The sequence below is a fragment of the Lepidochelys kempii genome, chromosome 3 (genome assembly GCF_965140265.1).
Source record: "Lepidochelys kempii isolate rLepKem1 chromosome 3, rLepKem1.hap2, whole genome shotgun sequence".
NCBI classification, from domain to species: domain Eukaryota; kingdom Metazoa; phylum Chordata; order Testudines; family Cheloniidae; genus Lepidochelys; species Lepidochelys kempii.
In genome coordinates this window covers 121,390,109-121,412,862 of record NC_133258.1, presented here as the reverse complement: position 1 = coordinate 121,412,862, position 22,754 = coordinate 121,390,109, and the positions used below count along the sequence as shown (strand labels likewise).

General features: G+C 38.0%; 1 protein-coding gene across 5 annotated transcripts in view; it reads right to left on the bottom strand.

Annotated features, from left to right (window-relative positions):
- The window catches only part of MAP3K4 (mitogen-activated protein kinase kinase kinase 4), a 144,482-nt gene that overhangs the window by 71,117 nt on the left and 50,611 nt on the right, over window positions 1-22,754 (bottom strand). For all 5 annotated transcript variants that reach the window (XM_073337845.1, XM_073337847.1, XM_073337846.1 and 2 more), the window contains exons 4-9: window positions 16,909-17,151; window positions 10,250-10,396; window positions 4,897-5,054; window positions 2,603-2,719; window positions 2,134-2,233; window positions 1,945-2,028 (exon numbers count right to left, since the gene is read on the bottom strand). In XM_073337845.1, coding sequence (XP_073193946.1) covers window positions 1,945-2,028; window positions 2,134-2,233; window positions 2,603-2,719; window positions 4,897-5,054; window positions 10,250-10,396; window positions 16,909-17,151 — 849 coding nt within the window. The remainder of the gene's footprint in view (window positions 1-1,944; window positions 2,029-2,133; window positions 2,234-2,602; window positions 2,720-4,896; window positions 5,055-10,249; window positions 10,397-16,908; window positions 17,152-22,754) is intronic.

Genomic DNA, 22,754 nt, shown 5'->3' with positions numbered 1-22,754 from the left:
TTCACTGTAAAACGGATCTTCACGGATAACTACATTTCTGACTACACTATTCAAAAAAATAAGACTGCTGCCTCCCTTCCTGGCCACATCTTAATAACTGCTTAATGGCAGAAAGCAACGAAAATTAGCTATCATGTATAACCCATTTTTAAAGTTACATCATTAAGCCATTTACATAATTTTTTTTCACAACACCAGAATTTGTCCATTTTCTTTTCCCTCTTTATCATGATCCCTTCAGTGGTTTTTGAACCTCATAAATGAGGTCTCAAAATCCTTCATTTACTTTTGCCTGTTAATGCCTTCTCCTGCCCCCTAGGCCTAACATGTCAGTTAGCATTTTTCTAGCTGCAGAAAAGACAAAACTCTATTCAGAGTCTGTCAGGACCCATCTACACTAGTTTCCCTGTGAAAGAAAACAGTTTCTATAAACAGCTTTTACAAACACAGCTGCATTGGCTGGAATGTGGCAAAACATTAAAAAAAATTCAAGATTACGAAGGTTAGTTAACTTTACTAGTTTTTCAGTTTTCAAAGCTAAGCCCACACTCTCCACCACATCTGCAATCACACAAATCATTTTAAACAACTATGTTTACACCAATTTCCTGGCACAGAGGATAACAGTGCAGTAGGTATCCTCAATATGTCAATGCCTCTCTGTCGGGAGGAGGGGACACTGCAAATGTTATTTAGGGAATTTTTAATCCCCTAAACCCAACTCTTTAGGCTAAATATGACCTCTGCAAGAAGGCTAAATTCAAATACTGCACTCAACATTTTTAAAATTACATTTCTTAATTTTACAATTTAAACCAGTTTGATTAGAGGCTGGAACTTAAAACTACAAGGTTGTTATTGATACTTTAGAAATAAAAAAGAAACATTTTGTGAAACTAATTTGCATCTGATCTGACTAGGCTGCCAACATTAAAAGTCAAATGCATTTTCAGAAGGCCAAGATGATAAATCCCAAAATTCATTTTGGAAAAAGAAAAGGAGTACTTGTGGCACCTTAGAGACTAACCAATTTATTTGAGCATGAGTTTTCATGAGCTACAGCTCACTTGCATACCGATGAAGTGAGCTGTAGCTCATGAAAACTCATGCTCAAATAAATTGGTTAGTCTCTAAGGTGCCACAAGTACTCCTTTTCTTTTTGCAAAGGCAGACTAACACGGCTGTTACTCTGAAACCTGTCATTTTGGAAAAAGAAGGTTAAAAGATCTCATTACAGAATAGATGCAATAAAAAACCATTTCAAACTAACGATTTTATTCTCCCCTCAAAATGTATATACAACTCTGATTAACATTAACTACACTTATGCTCACATATAGGATAACAGACTACTGTCAAGGAAGAAATTTTATATTATACGTTTTACACAGCAAAGACAAAAGGACACAGTAAGAAACTCTATTACCATAGTATCCGAGTAACTCACAATCTTTAGCATATTTATCCTCGCAAATAGGTGAGGTAGAGAAGTGCTATTTTGTGACGTAGGGAAGTGCTATTAATCACATTTTACAGATGGGGAACTGAAACACAGAGAGACTAAGTGATTCGCCCAGTGTCACACAGGAAATCTGTGTCGGAGCAGCCAAGTGAACCTAGGTCTCCCAAGACCTAGGCTAGCACGCTTGCCACTGTAGGATTCTTCTTCCAAGTACAAGATATACCAGGAATACAGACTGGAGATTTGGCCCAATCTTGTAGATTATTTGAAAGCTGTTGCAGCTAACACAAATGCTGGTGGTTTTAGAAAAGCTGCACTTTCAAAATAGAAGAAATTAACTTGATTAATTAACAGCTCAATTCTAAGAAGTTGATAATACAAGTTCAGCAAGAAATAGATGCACTTAAGTCACATACAGCTTTGTTTTGGATACCTTGTTTAGCATTAACCATATAAGTGTGATGTCTCTAAATGGATTTTACCTTCACATACTGTTTTGTTTTCAGGACATTCAGGAACTCTTGCACAGGGGCCGACAATGTGAATTCTGCTGCTATTTCAAGGTCCTAATGACAGTTATAAAAAGAAACTCTTTACTGAATTGAAGTGTTTTAAGCAGAGAAATAAAAATGAACGTTAGTAAGGTAGATCAAACACCACTGTTACTTTACCTTCCTCAGCATCTTAGCAAAGCCAAGAGCTTTGGAGGCCCTCTCTCTAGCTTCATGAAAGAGCTCTTTCAGTGCCCGACTGGTCTCTATAACAGACCTCCTGTAATGTTGATTAGAATGATGTTACTACATTTTAAATACACAATAGTATGAACAGTCTGAAAAAATACAAGATAAATGTGCAAACATTTCAACAAACTGAAATGAACTTACATCGCTCAGACACATATGTCACAGGAATATAAAAACAACACAGAGAACAGTATATAAAATGTTTCTCATGCCCTTAGCTATAACCAAGGTTATTAGCTTTCACATACACAAAACAAAGATGAATTACTAACTACAGACTGAAAATCCCTGAGATGGTTTGGGCAGTTTGTTTTCAAGTTTCAACACTGCAGCTTGTCCATGACAGGACTAAAGGAGCATCAGAATAAGAGAGACCAGATATTGAAGGCTGGAATACCTGATTTCATCTGATGCAGTGCTGTCATCAGCACTGGCCCAAAATTCATCACAGCTGTCTTGCAGACCAGAGTCTAGAAATTTTCCCGTAGATTTCAGCAGCATTCCTGCAATATCACTGAAACCAAAAGAAAATGGGGAGAAACGTCACTTTCATTCATGCACTACCACTCCTTTTATTTCCTCGTTATTGCATCCCACATAAGAGAGCCATGCTGCCCCGTCTCAGCATCTTGTGGGGTCTGCCCTTCTTCTCAAAAAGGGTGAAAGCCCAGTAAGGCAAGCAAGGCCAAATAGTCTTGCCACAGAAGGGGCCACGCCCGTTTCAGTTATTGCAGCAGCATGCGTACCTGTTGTCTCCTGCCACCAGAACCACTACAAAGTTTTCAGCATGAGTTTGTCTCACTTTGACATAGCAGAAGACAAGAGCTGAACAATGGCTGATTGAGGGAGAGGTTATGCTAGGCACCAAAAGCCTAGCAATCATCTATGGAGCCTAGTTACCCACAACAATGTGACAAGTAGAAGCAGGAGTCCAGATTCCAGACTGAGGGGCTCCTCACAGAACTGATGTCTCTGGGCTATGTGATGTTATAGTAATAATAAGAGAACTGGAAATTTTGTAAATATGGCAGCAGTCACACCCTGAAAGAATTAGGCACCATGAATTTGCTCTGACTCATTCATTCAAGTTGAATGGAAGCTACATAACTGTGGTACTTTTCTGGAATTTTAGCAGGTCTGAAACCTTCCCCAGTAACTGCTTACATGGGATGTGGACAATCAAAACAGCTACTTTAATTGGAGAAAACTCAGGAAACAGATATTTCCTATTAAACTGAGCAACTATTCTGCAGTTTTAATTGTAGTTGCTGAAATTTGTTGTTTGTTGAGATGATTTCTGGCCTACTTGCCCTGTACCCTTAGAGGTGTTAACATGTCCACTGAAGGTCATATACGTTATTAGCATTTGCTCTCTGCAAAGGGTGCACATCATTTAAAACTGCTTTAAGGGATGGTTAAGGAGCCACACCTAAAACAAGGCATAATGGACTCTACCCAGAAACTAGCACCATGTGTACACAGGGTTCCACTAAGTATTGTTTTGACCATGTGGGCGGGTGTCTGTAGGTTGGGAAAAAAAGTCTACCCGGGGGCAGAGAGAAGCAGACAAGAAACAGAGAGACTCAGTATATGTCTACACCACAAGTGCTACAGTGCAGCAGCTACACTGCTGTAGTGTAGACACTTATACAGTGATGGAGGATTTTTTCTGTCAATGCAGTAAATCCACTCCCTTGAGAGGCAGTAGCTAGGTAGATGGAAGAATTCTCCTCTCAACCTAGTTGTGTCTACACTTAACTGTGTTGCCCTGGGTGTGACATTTTTCACAGCCTGAACAATATAGCTAATTTTTAGGTGTAGACCAGATCTCAGAGGCAGCCAAAAAGCCAAGCAACTGCCTGTTTAGCACAGTGGAACCCTGGGAGAAGCCTAAAGGAAGATTTGGGGTCAGGGGTGCAAGTTGAAAGAAGCTATGGCTGTAAGCAAAGCAGCTATCCCCTGATTTTCATTCCTTCGGCCTTCAGAAAAACAGGTCGTTGTACATTCCTTGTACATAAACAAGACTGAATAAAAAAATAGCAAACTACATTATCAATTTTTGCTCCTAACTGGAATATCCCCAGGGCATTGAACTTTGACTGCCCACTCAGGTCATAAAGGGGCAGCAGTACTGTTTGGCATTTTGATATTTTTAAAATGGTCAGAAATTGAAACTTAATTTTGTCCAATAATAAAAAGGTGATAAAGTGTAACCATGTTTCTTTTATAGTGAGTTCAACTGACACAAGTTTGAAATTTGAAAGTCCTCTATAGGAGGTCAATTTTAGGGGTCATATACGTGCTATTCACCATGTCTTATCTATCTAACTTCCATGATCCTAGAATATATTAGCCGATGCTAACAATACTTGGATAAATTTAGTTAAAAATAAGATGGTCATTTAAAACTGCATGAACTGGAAACCACTCAGACATTCAATTAAGTAGCTTCTAAAGTCCTATTTATAGAGTTTATGTATTCTTTTATTTTTGAATCCTGATTCTGCAATTAAAATAAATCTTGGAACTGATAACAACACACAGAGAAAATTGTGTGTGTGACATTAATCTGGAGCATAATAGAAATTACTTTGAAAGATCAGGTCATTAGAATTATACAGTGTGACTCTAACAGGCCTAAATGTCTGGAATAAACTGACAGGACAAGAAGAGTGATTTAAGAAGTCCTACCAGAACAGTTTTCCAGCTTGAGCTTCACCTCCTCGTATATAAGGAGTTATTTCTTTGGTGAAATTCCATTCTTCCTCTAAGAGATTTTTTAAACTATGAGATGCTTGAGGTAACTGCTGTAGCATTTGGATCCAGCTTCGCATATAATCAAAATAAACCTGCAAATGGAAAAAAAGTCATTTAAATTGTACGTGTTATAAAACCTGTAATTAAGAGTCTTAATTTTCACACCCACAAAAGATTCCACATAATACCAAGGAGATGGAGGGAACTATCTGTAATATTCTGTTTGCTGCAGCAGAAAATATGCTGCAAGCTTCTCTGCAATTTGTGGCGCTGAGATGAATGACACACCAAATTATTATTTTGAGAAACATATGCAAAGAAAGACACTGGAGACTGCAGATCTCTTCACAAACATGAGGAGCTCCGCTATACATGCACTCCTTCCCAAACCCTCTCCCATATGCAAACAAGTACAGTCAGCTCCGCTGTCATCCACTACTGACAAGAGTGTCGTTGTCGCTACAAGTTGTCATCCACTACTGACAACAGTGAATTCCATGGCATGCCAATGGTGGGCTTACTGAGTGGAGGGAAGAATTACTGCCAATTTAAAGGTATCTTAATAATAGTGGTGTTCTCAGAGATTCTTTCTTCTACATGCATCCCACTGTCAGTGTGCACAGCCTACCCACATAAGCCAAGAATCTTTTAGCAAGGAATGTCCACTGGGGTTGCACATGCATTGTGCGCATTCTCATGCCCCCTTTAGTGAGGGTATAAAGGGCAGAACAGCCACAACCACTACTCAGTTCCTTTACTAATACAGAAATCCAGAAACTCCTTAGCAGTGGGAAAGGAACATGGGTTTGGGGATCTGTGTGGACAAAAGCATCTTGAAGAATTTCAGTTACTTAAGGTAAGTGTCTGCACTTTGTCCACAAATCCCTTTGTAGGAGAGTGACTAGAAGTCCTTTCCAAGGAGATAGGTGATAGGATTCCCATCTAAATTATCACTAAGAATACCATTTTGTCACTGAGGTCATGGATTCTATGACTTTCACAGAACTCCGTGACTTCTGCCCACTGCAGCGGCGGGGCTGGAGCAGCTGTCAGCCCCCAGGACTGGAGCGGAAGCCAGTGGTCAGCTCCTGGCAGTGGGGCTCGGACTGTTAGTCCACTTCCCACCCAACCCCCCGGGTATTTTTAGTAAAAGTCACAGACAGGTTGCAGGCTTCCGTGAATTTCTGTTTATTGGCTGCTACCTGTCCATGACTTTTACTAAAAACACCCGTGACAATATCTAATCTTAATTATGACTGTAGGACAGCTCTTCCAAACTGGGCATCTGTTCTAGAAGTTGCCACAATGGAGTAGTGATTGGTAAACATATGAACTGAACTCCAAGAAGCCACAGTACAAATCTCAGAAACAGGGACTCTCCTAAAGCAAGCTACAAATGTTGACTGAGCCCTAGTAGAGACTGTGCCCTAACTCGAGAGGGAAGAAGTAGTTTAATGAGCAGGAAATCTTAACACAGTCTGTAACCCATTTAGAGAATCTCTGAAAGGAAACAGCTTGTCCTATGATTTATTAGCAAAAGCCAAAGAGTCTGGATGATCTATGAAAGGACACAGCCCTAAAAACATCTAGTGTGTGGAGTTCAGAGTCTGAAGGCGAGCCATAAGATTTAGAAAAAAATACCATTTAACGTATACTTTGATTTATATGAAACTCTGAAACCACTTCTGGTAAAAAAAATTGATGCAGCCTGAGAGTAAACCTGTTTTTCTAAAAAATTGTGTATGGAAGACTTAACATCAAAGCCTGAATTTTACTCACCCAGCAAGCCAAGGTGATACCTACCAAAAAAGTCAACATAACGACAGGTTCATAGGGACAATCCATTAGAAACAGGAGCACAACATTCAAATCTCATGTAGGCAATGCAATGGCTCTTTAACCAGAGGAAATACATGACTCGGGCTTTTTAAAAAGTGCAGAAGGACTATACCTAATACATCCAGAAATTGGGTGAGGTCAGAGAGAAAAAACTGATATGTTGGTATACTAATGTGATGAGCTTGGGCAACAAAATGGAGGAACTTGAGCTACCGGTTCAGCATAGGAAACCGGATATTACAGAAGTAACAGAAACAGGGTGGAACAGTTAGCATGACTGGAACCAACAAGAGGTGATATTTTACATTTGGTTTTGGTAAGCAGTGAGGACATTACAGACAAGCTAGTCATAGAAAACACTGGATAGAGCAATCAAAAGTTGATTTAGTTAAAATTAAAAATGGAAGGAGAATCAAAAACATTTTCAATTTCAAAAAAAGCAAACTTTTGGAAATGAAGGGAACTAGTTAGTGAACCCTCAGGATAATTTATTAGCTAGTAATCTTTCTAGATAATTTCTTAGCCCTCTGATCAGGAGTAATTACAACCTATGCATCCACAAAAGAGAAAGGTGATTGCCAACGGGAGAAAAAATAAAGATCCTCTACACCTGGTCCAGGAATCTCAACTGCAGCCTCAAATCTGAAACCTCTAGTCAGATGAAGAGTGCATTGTCACAGAAGTTTAGAAGAGAGGCCTTTTTCTAAAGGAGTCAGGAGCCTTTTGGAGTACAGATATGAAGAAGATGGAGAAGGAGAAAGGTTAGGATCTAATTTACTACTACTTCTGCAATGGAGTGTGAACACCTACAGATGTCCTTCGGGTCCTTCAGAGAGTGAATTGCTATGTCAGTTCCCCAATTAAAGGGGCCATGGCCTTTCTAAAGGAAGGTCTTGATTGTGGCCTGAACTTCTTTTGCAATGACTGACAGATGCAATCATAATGTTCTTTGCATAATGACCGCAGTGGCCATTGACCTTGCCACAGAGTCAGGGGCATCTCATGAAGTCTGCAAAGTTGTCTTCATCACCAACCAGGCTTAGGTAGCCACCATCTTTATTTAGTCCCTGGTCTCCTGAGGAAGTTTTTCAGCTACCTCTAAAACCTTGTCCCATTGCAGAAAAATCATACTTAACTAACATGGCTAGATAGTTGGTTATATAAATCTGCAAACTAGCAAAAGAGCCAGCTTTTCCCCCTAGAAGATTCATCTTCTTGGTCTTAGCCTTGCTGTCAAAACCAAATACCCAGGGACCAGGTGGGTAAAAAAAAAAATACTTAAACCCCTTCAGGGGAACTTGATACCTATAATCTGCCCTTTTTGGCACGGCTGAGATAGATACTGGCATTTGCCATTGGTCCTTGGCAGGCTCAAGAATGCCCTCATTTATAGGCTAGGCTAAATGACCTTGGGATAGTGGGTACAAAATGTCAAATAATTTATGAGATCCCTCCTGGATGAGCATTAGAGAAATTTCTAAGGTGTCCACCATTCTTTTAAGAAAGTCCTGAAATTCTCTATTATGGATGTATTAGATGGAGTCACAGCTTCACCAAGTGATAAAGATGATATAGCCAGTGGAATAAGTTGGTCCTCATATTCCTCCACAAGATCTTCCTCCTCACTATGAGGTTCTTGCTAATCACTCTGAAGGCACTCCTGAGGAGATGAGCGTGTATTCCTAGAAGATTTTTTAAGAGGAAATGACAATACTTACTTACCCCATATAGAAAGGGAACATTGTATCAGAAGTGGAACCAAGGAACATAAGTAGAGCCCAGCAAATCGCAGGTGGATACAAATCCAAATTTTATATCTAGAGCCCTGTAAATCAGCAGATATCCACCGTATAGCCACATCCTGCACCCTGGCTTCTTGTCCAAGCTCAGTCTCCCCACTTCCCTGCCACTGGCTCCCAGTCCCAGTCTCCCTGACTGGCCAGTCCCAATCTCCCTTTCTGCTCCCCCAAAATTCATCTAATCTCTGTCTACCTCCTCCCGATTCCCTCATACTCCCTACCCCCATTTCTCTCCACCAGCTCCCAAACCAAATCACCTTGGCCAGATTGTCCCAACTCCAAATCCCAATCTAATCCCTTCACTAGGTCTGACTCTCATCCTCTCTCCTCAGTTCTGCCCAAGAACCAGTAAGGGAAGCACTGAGAACATAGGTGAGAGCCCCTGCTCTCAGCTCTAGTACCCAGCACCACAGCAGCCAGGAGCGGCATTTTTAACAAAAGCCCTGCTCATGTCCTGTGCAGCCTGGGGCATGTCCAGTACACACAGAATCTTTGAAGTATTTAGCTGCCAGACTAACAATTCTCTGGTGACTTTTTTCAAAGGCCCAGTTGGGGAGGTTTTTCACAAGAACAGCAGAAGACCCATTCCTAACACAAAGGCAAGCCTGCTGCCAAATTTCAAGCCCTTGCTTCAAAGCATGGAGACACTAGAACTTCTCAATGAAATGGTTAAAAGCGGCTTCTTTTTTTTAATTAATTATTTTTTTAAAACATGGTCAAAACATTTTTTTCCTCTAATCTAGTTCTCAGAAATGGCTGAACCACTTTTGCTGAAAGTTTTCAAAAAATTCTGCCTAAGGCAGACGGGAAATTTCAGCTCCAACGGTTGAAGTTTGGCAACGTTATAAGACTGAAAACAGGGTCTAATAATGGGAAGTGTCAGCTAACCTTAACTATATGCAGCGCTGTCAGCTCTCCCTATCATCAGACACCAAAATCAGAGTCTTCCTTAGCCTCCCTTATTCTTTAAGCTACTTAAAAAAAAAAAAAAAAAAAAAGCCACACAATGAAAAGATATCAAGCCACATTAAAGAAATGAGGTTTTAATTTAAACTCTCAAAAACAAAACAACTTCAGTTACACTCACTGGAGACCAGCAGTATATAATTAAATCAGCCTTCTGTGTTTAGTTATTGCCGTACCAAATATACTAAAAATAAGACATGCTTCTAGGATGGTACAATATCAAGGTGAAAATTAAAGCAAAAAGACGTTAGCTAGACAACTGTTTTCCTTGGTTTAATTTCAAACTTAATATTACTTAAATTAATTTAATTTTATTTATTATCACATTTATGATTCTATGATGAGCTATTTCATAAACAGAGGCAATTTGCCAAAAGAGCATATTACTGACTCTCTTAGCACCTAAGATAATAGCATTCCCACAATGCAGTCATCAAAAAAATCAACATTGTCTCTCACATACTTTTACATCTTTTGATAAAATTTATTAGAACAATGACCATTATTGCCATTTTTAAAAAAGATAATATAAGCAGGCTAGACAGTTACTGGCTAAGGAAGGACAATCAGAAATGATGCCAAGACCTAGAATCAAGCAAATATATAACAGATTTGTACTGGTAACAGAGTAACGCTAACACATTTACCAGGACACCAAAAATATTCCCTTTTTTGCTACTCACCATTAACATTTTATGCAGGTCCTCTTCAAAAGAATCTATGTTGTAGTCAATCTTCTGTAAGTCATCTAACACCTCACGTAACATAAACTGATAATATTGCTTCATTAGCAGGCCACCCTTCAGAACCTCTTTACACTCTCTTGCTAGCTGCAATAGAAGAGACCACAAACTGCAATCAATCTGCTATTCTCAAATTTCCTCTGAGATTTGGGAATTAAAGCTTATCTTATTTAAATAATACATTTGTGTCACTAGTGTGCTTCTCTAGCTTTCACAGACTAGTTGGATTTTTCCTATATCTCCTGGGAAGTTTTGAATAAGTTCTCCTGAGACTGTAATACCACTCAGCAAGTTACTGCAAGTAGGGATGGCAGCAAATGCTTCAAATTTTATTTTTGCTATTTGGAAAACCATTGTATGCAACTGAATGGATAGTTTAAAATTTTATAACTGGACAAGGAGCTTCACACTATTAGATCAATGGTTTAAATCCACAGCAAGTCAGTAGTAATAGGTCATTTGACAGTTGTCAGCTGTTTGGAAGCCTATGTGAAATAATTTACTATACTGGTCTTGATCCTGTTCCTACTGGGCAGATATCCACAACATGAAACACATCACCACAACTGACAATGACTGGCGCCCTCCCTTGTTGACAGTTTGGGCAAAAGAAGCCAAGGACTGAATGAATAATCTACTTATTCACAGAAGTGATCACTTCAGGTCAAGCCATGGGCACATCAGTGAGGCTGGCCATTCCATACCTGCTCTAGGAAGCATAGGTTTTTAAACAAGAAGACACTAGAAGCACACTGTAGGAATCAACCATGCACTGGCAAAGAGATAGTCTGGATGAAATAATAGGAATTTTCCATTCCCAAATCTGTATTATTCCAAACCTAACTTCCATCCATAGGTCTGACTATGCATCACTGTCCTTGAGTACCGATTTCATTAGATTTAGATTTGGGAGTGGGTTTTTTTTTTTTTTTTAAATTCTATGGAAAATGTTATGCTAATTTTCTTTCTGAAAAAAAAAATCACTACACTGAACCCTGTGTATGAGAAGGCTTAACAGAATGAAGTCAAGAAATACAAAAAGTAGAATCCTGTATTATTATTATTATTATTAGGGTGCAGTGCCTATGCCGTCCAACCATGGACCACAACCCCATTCTGCAAGGTGCTGAACAAACAACAAAAAGACAATCACTGTCTCAAAGAACTGAAACAAATAATCACTTATTCTTAGGCCTTGTCTACACTTTTAAAAATTAGATCAACCTAACTATGTCACTCAGGACTCGGAAAATTTGTGTGTCCTGAGTGCCATGTACCACCTACTCCAAGAGTAGATGCAGTTACGTCAATGGAAGAATTCTTCCGTCAACCTAGCAACCGCCTCTTGGAGACATGGATTAACTGCATTGATGGAAAACTCCTTCCATAGACATGGAGTGTTTACACTATGGTGCTACAGCGGCACAGCTGCTGCATGGTAGCTGTGCCATTGTAGCTTAGACATGCCTCTGTGTGAACTACACTAGTAATGTATTACTGACCTGGTGTATTAAAAAAGTATATATACACTGTGTCGTGGATAAAGGAAGAAAGGTTGCTCTGATTCTACAGGTGCACCAAATGCAGCTCATTTTACTTTGCACAACTAAGACTGTTGAAACAGATTTGGAAATCAGGCAAAAAGAATAACTAAACCCCTAGCATATCACATATTTTAAAGAACAAGCCCATTTTCTTTACTCTCCATTCACTCATACAATATGCACCCTGCCGATCTATTGACTTGTTATGTCCAAGGAGCAGTATATCAGCCCTCCTTCACATGACATATACCATATTATTCAGCTCTTAAGTAAGTGTAGTGGTGGCAGTGGATGCTTAGTGACCAGCTGAAAGCCTTTTATTTGCAAATTGGCTAACACTCACCATTGCTGCTGACCCATTTACATAGGTTTGAGGGGTTGTTACAGAAGTTCTCAACTGATTTATGCTCCTGAAGAAAACTAAGGACTGCCTTAAAATTGCTAGTATTAGTGCAAGATTAGTGACTGTACCTACATAATTCAGGTAAAAGAAAACTAACTGCATAGTTTACAACAGGGCCTATGGGTCATTTGTTAAAATTAGGACCCTAATAGTAGGGTTCACGATTAGAAATAGCTCAGTTACCACTTTATAATGGCCTTTCTAAAAGTTGTTAATAGCTGTTCCCATAGTGGCACATACTGTATTTTACATGTTTAACATTTAATTCCTTTTTTTAAAATAGATTTTTAAAAAATCATATCAAAAATAAGTAGTGAATTGAAATGTTTATAAACTTCATCCAAGATTTTTGTGTGACAGTCCTAGAACAAACGAATACTTCCATTTGGTGGCGTTTTGCAATAATGCAGCTTTTACACATAAATCCAAATGAAGTATCCATATTACAGCTGCCTCAAAGAAGTTTAACTACATAGCAACTATACGCATTGTTCACTGAAACACTGAACCTGTTCCATAATTTGTATCAAATAATTAGGCAGAGTGATATTGCACATATGTGCAAGTCACTTTTTGAATACAGGTAAACTAAAAATTTCATTAAAAAAATAAAGCAGATTATTCACTCCAAAACTTTAACCCAGCATCTAATATTACCACATGCAAAAATAACTATTTGTACTTCATAACAGAACAATTAAATCCAAGTTTTATAGAAAAAACTGTAACTGGGCTAAAAAGGTTGTAAGTGGCAGTTTGATAGGAATTTAAAACAACAAAGCAGTGACCACCTCCAAAAATATGGTCTAAACTGTACATACTAAGGGATGTCAACGATGGTCCAATCTACACGGACCGAAAGTGCAGCTGCCAATGCTGTTTCTCTGAGGAATAAGTACAGCAATTCAAGGATTCTTTTTCTGAAAACCATGCTGGACATATAACGTAATCTCCAAATTACTATAGTCTACAACAGTTTTATAATATGATTATTTGTCAGAGATTTTCTTCCCCTGTAAATTAGGCTTCTGCAACCAAGCTTTTGACAAACTGAACCAACCAACCAATTTCCCTAAGCTGTTCAGACTCACTAGGCAGTGACTAATCACCAGCTTCCAAGGTTAATCTCCCCACCCAGCTAGACTTTCTTTAATTAGATTTTTCCTTAGTCCTTAAACACACCTTGTGAAAAATACTAACTGGATAGCAACAAACATGTGGAGAATAGACAATTTTTTTAATTAAGTATCTAACTACTAGTTAATCATAAGGGTCAATTTAAAACAACCTGGGATGGCTCCAAATTGTAAAATGTTTCATCCTAGAAACCCAGTTTACAGGTAGGGAATCCTCCCTCTCTCTGCTCCTAATCAGTCTATAATATGAATCAAAAAGCTATAAATTGCAGTGCCCCCTGGTTCCCCAGCGAAGGAGGGGAAAAGCTCTTACAAAATGACAGAACTCAGCACTCACCTAATAAGGGTGCAGACTGATTGTTCAACCTGTAGTGCCTGAAAAAGGTATGTAGGACCAACAGGTGGCAACCTTACACAAATCTTCCTTTGAAGACCTTTCCTTCTCAGCCAGAGAAGTGGCCATGTACAAATAGCTGATTTTCTGGTTCAGTGGCCAGGCCAAAAAAACAAAACAAAAAACAAACAAAAAAAAACGGAAAAAGTTCATTTGGGCCAATCCAAAACAAAATTAATTGGGGGGGGGGATGAAAAATTTGAAGAAAAACACTAATTTCATTTTGGTTTTTTGTGGGGAAGAAGGGCTGGTGGTGTTAAACTTTTTAAAAACGTAAATGACACAAAATTCTAAACAATCATTTCAAATAGAAAAACTGCCATTTTTGGAACAAAGGGACTAGACTTTTTCCAGTGGTTCCCCCCACCCCCCCGGAAAACAATTCAGCAAATTCGCCAAGAATTTGTGAAGTGTTTCAGTGGACCCAAATATGCATTTTTCAGCAGCAGAAAGTTTCATCCAAAAGATTTCACCCAACTCTAGTAGTCACGGCCCTAAGAGACATGGGTTATGATTGCTGCCAGGAGAGAAGACCTGCAGCTTTAAATGGGGGGGGAGGGAGAGGGGGAAAGTTGCCTATAACCCTGTTATAGAATTCAGAAGGGAATGAACATCTATTGGGTATTATGGTTCTAATGACTCAACTGATAACCAGGGGTGCTGGAACTAAGCATGCTGGGGGGTGTGGTAGCACCCCCTGGCTTGAAGTGGTTTCCATCATGTACAGGGTTTACAGTTTGGTTCAAAGGCTCTCAGCACCTCCACTATACAAATTGTTCCAGCACCACTGCTGATAACCCATAAACTTAGCAAGGGACATAAGAGACAATAAGAAGGAGGTTCTATAAATTAATTAAGAACAAGAAAAAAGCAAAGGAAAGTGTAGGTCCACTACTAAGTGGATAAGCAGAATAAATGGATGACACCAACAAGGCTGAGGTGTTTAATGCCTATTTTGCTTCAGTTAAATAAACTGCTCATGTTCAGTCTTGAGACAAGCACACCAAGGGGGGACAGGATAACCATCTTGAAGTATGTTTAAGGATTGCAATAAGGAGGATGGTGATCAATACAAGACTGGGCTCAAAGAAGGGGGCAACGAAAAGGAAAACTTGAGATTATAGAGGCAGGAGTAGGAAAGCCAAGATCTAAAAACTATGCTGTGGTGATGAGTATGCCAAATACCTCCCACTTTAAAATAAACAAAAAAAAGAAGCACTTTTGAGAGACCCTTGGGATGATGCATATTTCAAGCTCCTTGCCCACCTGATGGAGAAAAAAAAAGTGAGATGAAAGTACCTGGCTTGAACCTACATAGTTCATTCAGTTAGCAAAGAGATCTATTTAAGAAGTACCTCTGAACTACAGGTTCTTAAAAATACTGATTGGGACACCTCTGGCATTTGTTGGGGGTGAATTCATTCTCTCTGATGAGTCAATTAGCCAGAATATTCACTGTTGATCTTGTCTCTGCCAGACGTACAACTTTGACAGCAAGAATTAGTCACCTCTACCGAACAGTGAAGAATGCTGGTTTACAAACTAAAGGGAAGGAAAACGAAGAGACAGCACCCCCCACCCCTGAAGGAGTTTGAAAAAGAGAAACTAATGTGCAACCATCTTTTTTAAATTATGGAGAGGACCCATCAGACTGAAGTGGTTTTCTCCCATGCCCTCCAACATAAGGACATCCAGATCCAAGAGAGATGAGAGGAATGGGCTCAGAAAGTGGTCTTAAGAAACCTGTCAGTCAGTCAGTCAAGAGGTATGGAGCTCAATTACAGTTTGGAAATTAATCTTGGGTATCTAGAACCAGGATCTAAATCAACCTGAGAACTTATGAAATGGTGGTACCTAAAAGGACTTAGATGAGGAGGCCAAGAGCTTTTAGGTTGTCTGAAGGAAGCGATGTCTTAGGATCAGCAGTCAATGCAGGCTATCCCAAAAAAGTCTATCTCCTGAAAGGAGAGGGCCATAAAAGAGGGCCTAGATAGACCATCACCTCTGAGTAGGCGAAAGAATTATATTTTTACTAGTAAATGTCAGGAAACATCAATTTCACCAAACACACAAAATCATTTAAAAAAAAAATTCCATCAAAAATCAAAACTTACAGATCGCCAAAGTAAAATACTGCTTGAGAACTTAGTTTGATTTGAGGATATTTACTTTGTATATTTTGACATGTGATGTTGGAAATTTGTGTTTTGATGGCTATAAAGCTTTACCTTTCTATATCTCAACATCTGCTGTCATTAAATAAATTGTCTGACCACACCCACATAATTTCCTCCAACAGAGAAAATTTAAATCAATAAAAATCAAAATATTCTTAAAAATAAACATCAATATTATCCATTGACATGATAAAAAATAAAAATAGAGTTCAGCCAAGCCTACCTATCAGCCAGAATTACTACACTGCCTGCCATCTCCCAGGCCAGTACCTGAAGCAAGTCTCTGGTGTCACATACAAGTTTGGTTGGCAATGAGAGGTAGTTTTGTTTTAATTTTTCTAGTCATGCTGCACTGAACGTCCAGGTTTTGCACAGGTCTTGAATTCACAAGAAAGACCAAAAGGAAAGTGAGGAAACCAGCAAGTAGAGGGAATACTTTTGGATGGGGAAAAAAAAAACCAAAAACTTGGAAACAAGCGACTGGTTACTGCCTATCGAGTATAAGCAGTAGAGAAGAATTCACCGGTTCAGATTGTGGAATGAGGAGCAGACAAAAAAATCCTAGTCTACACTGGTGAAGGAAACCATACTACACTCATACTAGCTTATGCCCACATTCAACACAACTGCTGGTAGACCTATTTCAACCTTACTGCAGATGACGTCTACAGCCTATAACAGCAATGGAATGCTATTTATTTATTTATCCTTAGTGTCTCATAATCCTTTACTCAGACATTTTGATTCCTGGCCGCATAAATCAAACAGGTATATGTGACCAGTTGTTTATTACATAAACCTCATTTCCATATGCAGTTGAAGGCAATTTAAGGGACACATAATGTACTATCATTTCTGTAACAAATTCTCTTTAAAACAATTAAACAGACAACATTATAATTAAAGAATAGAAAACAGTTTTTAATAAAAACTCTTGAAGCAAACCTGCTTAATACTCAAGAGAGATGGTTCCCCAGCGGGCCTTTGTTCCAACCTTAACTTGAGACATTCATGGATAACATTGAGAAGTACTCGGCAAAGGACCAAGAATGCAGGTTCAAAAGATGGTAAATCCATAGATTTCAGCTCTTCCATTGATACAGTGCTGCATTTTTGCTCTGAGGAAAGTGAGGAATTTGACAACTGCACATAATCTGAACACAACATGGGATCTGGGAACTCTGAAAACTGTAACAAAAAATAAATAAAACAAATATTGTAACAAGGATTTTAAATAATCTAAAGTTTAAGGAAACTGCATGCATGAAAAAAGAAATTGCTTTTAAGAGCCAGGCTATTAATCCACTATGATCTAATATCCTGGAAAGTCTGCAACACTATGATTTCAAATTAAGTCTTTTTTAAAAAAGCTAAAATCCAGTTTTCTCATAAAGCTGCCAGACTGAGGACAAATAATTTAACAACAGGTGTGGACACTTGAGAGTGAACAATCCAATCTTAATTTATTTCCAAGATCAGAATATGATTAAACTATCCAATGAAGCAGAATATTCTCTGTATAGAAAGAAAACTGGATTGCACATGAGAGCCTGGAATAGTGTTAAACCTAAAACAACACTGGAACATCTATTCAGATCATCCTAGGATACTTAAAGGTAATTTCAAGATTTAAGCTTTTTCAAAAAACGTTCAAGTGTTTTATACTAATGGAGTAATTCTGGAAAAGCAAGGTGATACTGGGCTTTGTCAAGCTGTGTGTTGCATCTGAATGGTAGCATTACCGTATTTCCTCCAACTGTTCTATTAGAAATAGCACAGTGGGGAAAGTGCACAAAGCAACAAATAGGAGTCATCACACAGCGAACCAAAAAAAACCCCCCAAAACCAAAAGAAAAAAGAAATCTTGAAAGTGTCCTCCTGCAAGGGTTTGTCAAACTTGGTTATGTTTCTTAAAGCAGCATTGTGGTTAAAACAAGTAATACAAAATGGTAAGTATAGCTAGTATGTTTTCAAATTAAGGAAGTTAAATTTATATTTAACATCTTAAGCTGATTGCATTCAGAGATATTCTCAATGATGTTATCTAAACTATACGTGTACCCAAATGTAATGTGTGTTTCAGGCACAGTTGCACATGCAAGCTTAGTGAGTGATAGCAATTTAGAAATCTGTCCTTTAATATGCATGCAGTGCTCACTAATGTTCATGGGAGTTGTGCATTATCCAAGGACAAAATTTGTCCTTAAGCTCTTTAAACTCTAATCCAGTTCTTATATTGCACCCATTACTGTAATATTTGAACACCTTCCATTGATGCATTAAGAGATGTGACTAGCATCTTTCATATGTAGTTCTCTCGTTTTTCTTCAGTGTCAGATGCATACAACATGGATTAATGTGAAAGGTAAATAGATTAAGAATATAAAGTAGATCAAATGATCAAGTACAGTTATGAAAATTAAAAACTTTACATATGCTAACTATTTTTAGGCTCACCAGCTAATAGAAAACTTGTTTATTCCTTTACACCCACATTCACATTTTTGACATTTTGTTCCTACTGCATCAGGCAAGTTCTGTTTCCCCAGAACAGTCACACAGAATTATTCTGCCTGACAAAGTTAGGCAATGTACTTTTCCAGCAACATACTGTGTTCATTGCTTTTTAGCAATGGCACAAAACTAGTTGGCAGGCGTAGATTCTAAAGGGACTTTAAAAAGCACTAGCCTACTGTTTGATAGAAAGTTCCTTGAAGTTGACCAGACTAGTCACCTTAAACACAAAAAAGGGCTGATATGGGCTTCTTTGCATTATACACATCTTATAATTAGTAAAACTAATTCCTGTGCATATAATAGGTAGTATGGTGATTCCTTACACAGAGTTTCCACCAACCCGTGAAAAACAATATGAATAGAAGGGATTTCTGTGTTCCAACAATCTATCCATTCCAAATTGAAACTTCAATTCCTGCCCCCTTCAAGGTTTATGTCCCAGTCATCACCCTCATTTCCTCTCTAGGACGACCAGGGAAATCACCTTTACAGCTAATCAACTGTTTCTCAAGTGAACCAGCAGCTTTAAAAGGCATGAACCCCTTCTCCTCCACCCAAAAGGTGGAATGCACTGGATAAAATCCTGGTCCCACTGAAGTTAGGGATTTTTGCCACTGACTTCAATGAGATAAAGATTTCACCCACTGTCTCCACAGAACTCCCAGTCTCTGCTCAGACAAAAATCAAGAGACCAAGATGAATCAATCAGCAAGTATCTGTGATACAAAGTGCCTAACATTTCTGCTTATACATGTATAAAATGTAATGTAAAAAAAAAAATCAATGATTTATTTCAACACTACTCCTGTGTATCCCTGCGACTCGATGGTCTGCTACTGCAGTAATTAATCTTTTCAAAAGAAATCTCACTACACCTTCCTTTTACCCCGTTCAATTTTTTTAAATTAATCTATTTTCTGGGGCTTTAATGGAACCATAACAATAGCAGTCAAGGCTTTTTAAAGAGGACTTTTTCATTAGCAATAAGCCATACGAAAATTAGTAAGGATGAATTTTACTGCCCATGTGCAAACATCTGAAGGTTAAAGTCTTTGTTTTAATATAAATACATTTTTTTCCAAACACACTTTTGCCAACAATGTTTTAAGAACTACACTAGTAGCAAAAATAACCTAATGAAATTTAAATTCTCAACCTAGAATATAGCTAATGAGAATATGGATTTTAGTGTTTGTTCAGTAAATTTTTAAAAGACTCTTTCAAACAACGTGACTTTTCATAATACTGGGGAATTATTTTTAGGAATACAGGATTAAAATACAAAATAACTAAAAATGGTATTTTCTAATACTAGAGATAATACAGCAAGACTTTCAAATACAGGGCTTCTATTATTAGACACCTAAACCCCTATTAAGCCACTTAAGATGCCTGATTTTCAGAAGTTCTGACTAGCCACAAATTGTTCTCTGCAGACATTTTTCCAGCAACTCTGAAATATCGCACCATTTAAGTGCCAAAATATGGCCTTCTTAGTAAAATTTACAAAAGTGCCTAAACTGCTTACAAGCCTTAGTTCCATATCCACACAAGTTAGGTAACTAAATACTTTTAAAAATCTGGGTGTAAGGCACCTAACTCTTATTGAAAATGGGACTTAGTCACTAGGGGTATGACTGCACTGCAATTAAATCCTGGCATCTGGCCTGGGTCAGCTGACTCAAGCTCACTGGGCTCACGCTGCAGGGCTCTAAAAACAGCAGTGTTGAGGTCTAGGCTCAGGCTGGAGCCCGTGCTCTGGGAGCTCACAATGGAGAAGGGTACCAGGGCCCAGGCTCCCCCAAGCCCAGATGTCGACACTGAAGTTTTTAGAGCCTGCAGTTTGAGCCCCACAAGCCTAAGTCAACTGACACGGGCCAGATACCACTGTTCAATTGCCATGTAGACATAGGCCAAAGCACTTTTCAAAATTTTACCCCAGGTCTCTAATTTTGAAACAGACATTTGAAAATGTTGGCCATAATCTTTAAGGCCCAGGTCCTACATGACTTTAATACAGATGAAGCCTTTCATCTGCATGGAGCTCATTGTAGTACTGGGTCATAAGTGTGATGAATATCTAACCTCAGTTTCATACTGCATATAAACATTTTTATTCAAACAAATTAAATTTCCTGAGTTTTTAGATATTAATGTTTAAATTACATAAACAATTCATTTTCAAAATAGGAGAGTTCAGGAAACTTTTTTTTTTTAAATCAAAGCTCATTTTTAAAGAGCCACTGCATTAAAATTTTCTTTATATTTTGTAAAACGTACATGTGTATACTCAAGCACACAGGCAATATATAAAAATTCTTTAACGAAAAGTAACACAAAGGTTTACAATGAAACACCAATGATTTCAATTATTATAGCAAGAATGCCACCCTGATTTACAATAAGACTCACCAACCCACAAAAGTAAACTGTAACAGATACAACTATATAATAGGTAATATTTCCAGAAGGAAAAGAAAACAATGTAAGGACATTTGCATAATCACTGCAAGACTTTAAAGTTATACATAACATACACATATGTAACAGAACTACTTCTGCAAGTCTTATCTGAAAACAAAGTACTACAGGTAGGATAGTTTTGTTACAACAAGTGTTCTTGTAGATTAGCAGTGTTGTCATTGTCTCTAACAGCTAGTCTACAAGGGGAAATTATTGTGGAATAAATTTGGGTGTGAATTTAAAGCACACTAGCTACTCTGCACTAACTCCCCCTGTGGACAGTCTGACGGCACACTAGGAATGCCTTTGTGCTCATTAGTTTAACACGCATTCAAAAGTGTATTAAGCTAATTTGCACAAAGGCACTTCTAATGCACAATAAGTGTCCATGTAGAGAGTTAGTACAGAGGAGATTGTGCACACCAGCTACACCATGATTTTTCCACTGTGTAGACAAGTCCTCAGACTGAAGAGCCAATATCACACATCCAATATATAAAATTGTGCATTAGTCTAAATTTTACTTTTGTGTTTTCAGTACAAAAAATATCAGTGAAATGTCACAATTTTAATACTTTTACAGGAAACTAATAAAACGAAAAACACAAAAATGGAAGTGAAATAAAACCCGCCACAATCACAGCCCTAATCAGCATTTGAAAATGTGTTCCAAAGTTTAGGACAAAGGAGGCTGAATATAAAACCTGGAGAAAACAAAGTCTGCTAACACTGGGTAAAATTTTCAAAAAGTGCTTAAGTTACAGTAATTTAGGAGCCTAAGTCCTATTTTCAAAAGCACTTAAGTCCCCATTGGGACTTCGGCACCTACGGCATTCACGCATTTTTAAAAATTGTACCTATTATGGTTTGATTCTCAACACAAGTACATTTGTACACTAACATGATACACATACAAGGATTAAATAAAGTATAAGAAAAAACAAAATTCGCAACAAAATATATAATTACATAATGTTTCCGTTATAGGTTGTTTTGGGGAAGGGAAAAGTGGAATTACTTAATGTATATGGTCTGCAGTAATAAAAAACAACCCTGCAAAACTGATAAGATATTTACAATAAACAGAACCTCAGAGTTGCATACGTACACTTACAAAAAAGGAAATTATACCTTAATGTTAACTGGAATTTTTCTTTGAAAGGGACTTTTTAAAACTGCAGTTTCTAATAGACTCTAAAAGTTAACCCTTTTAATAGCAATCCCTGAATTTAAGTAATTTTTTTTAATTATAAAAATTATATTGTTATTCCCTTTTGAAATCTACAAAAGTTTTTTCAGAAAGGACAATGGGACTGACTTACAAAGGGAAACAGTGAAAACGACTATATTCAGAGTACTGTCAAAATGCAAAAAGTAGGCAAACTGAAAAATATATTTGCTGTATTCTCTTCGTTAGCTGTAATCTATTACTACTGTAGGTAAAGCATTTCAGAGAAATGTGATTTCCAATTTGATATCCCATTATTTTGGGGGCTAGCACAGGAAGTTTACAAATGTTGTTTCAATAGTCCAAAAATGATGGAACAGCTTAGTGAAAATGAGCACCACTGAGTGCTACGAGGCCATAAAGGTGTTCTCAACTATTCTACAAAAAGATTAATGATCAGTGGGTCTTAGAAGTACTCCTCTGCTTGATTCTCAGAATGTTTAATCACAGGGACCAGCAAGGGTTCTGCCAACTATTGGTGGTTCCCAGTCTGTGGTCTGAGAACCATTGCTCTAGAAAGGCATGCAGCTGTATTTGAATAAACAGGAAAAAAATATGCAAAGACATTCCTTCAAACCTTGGA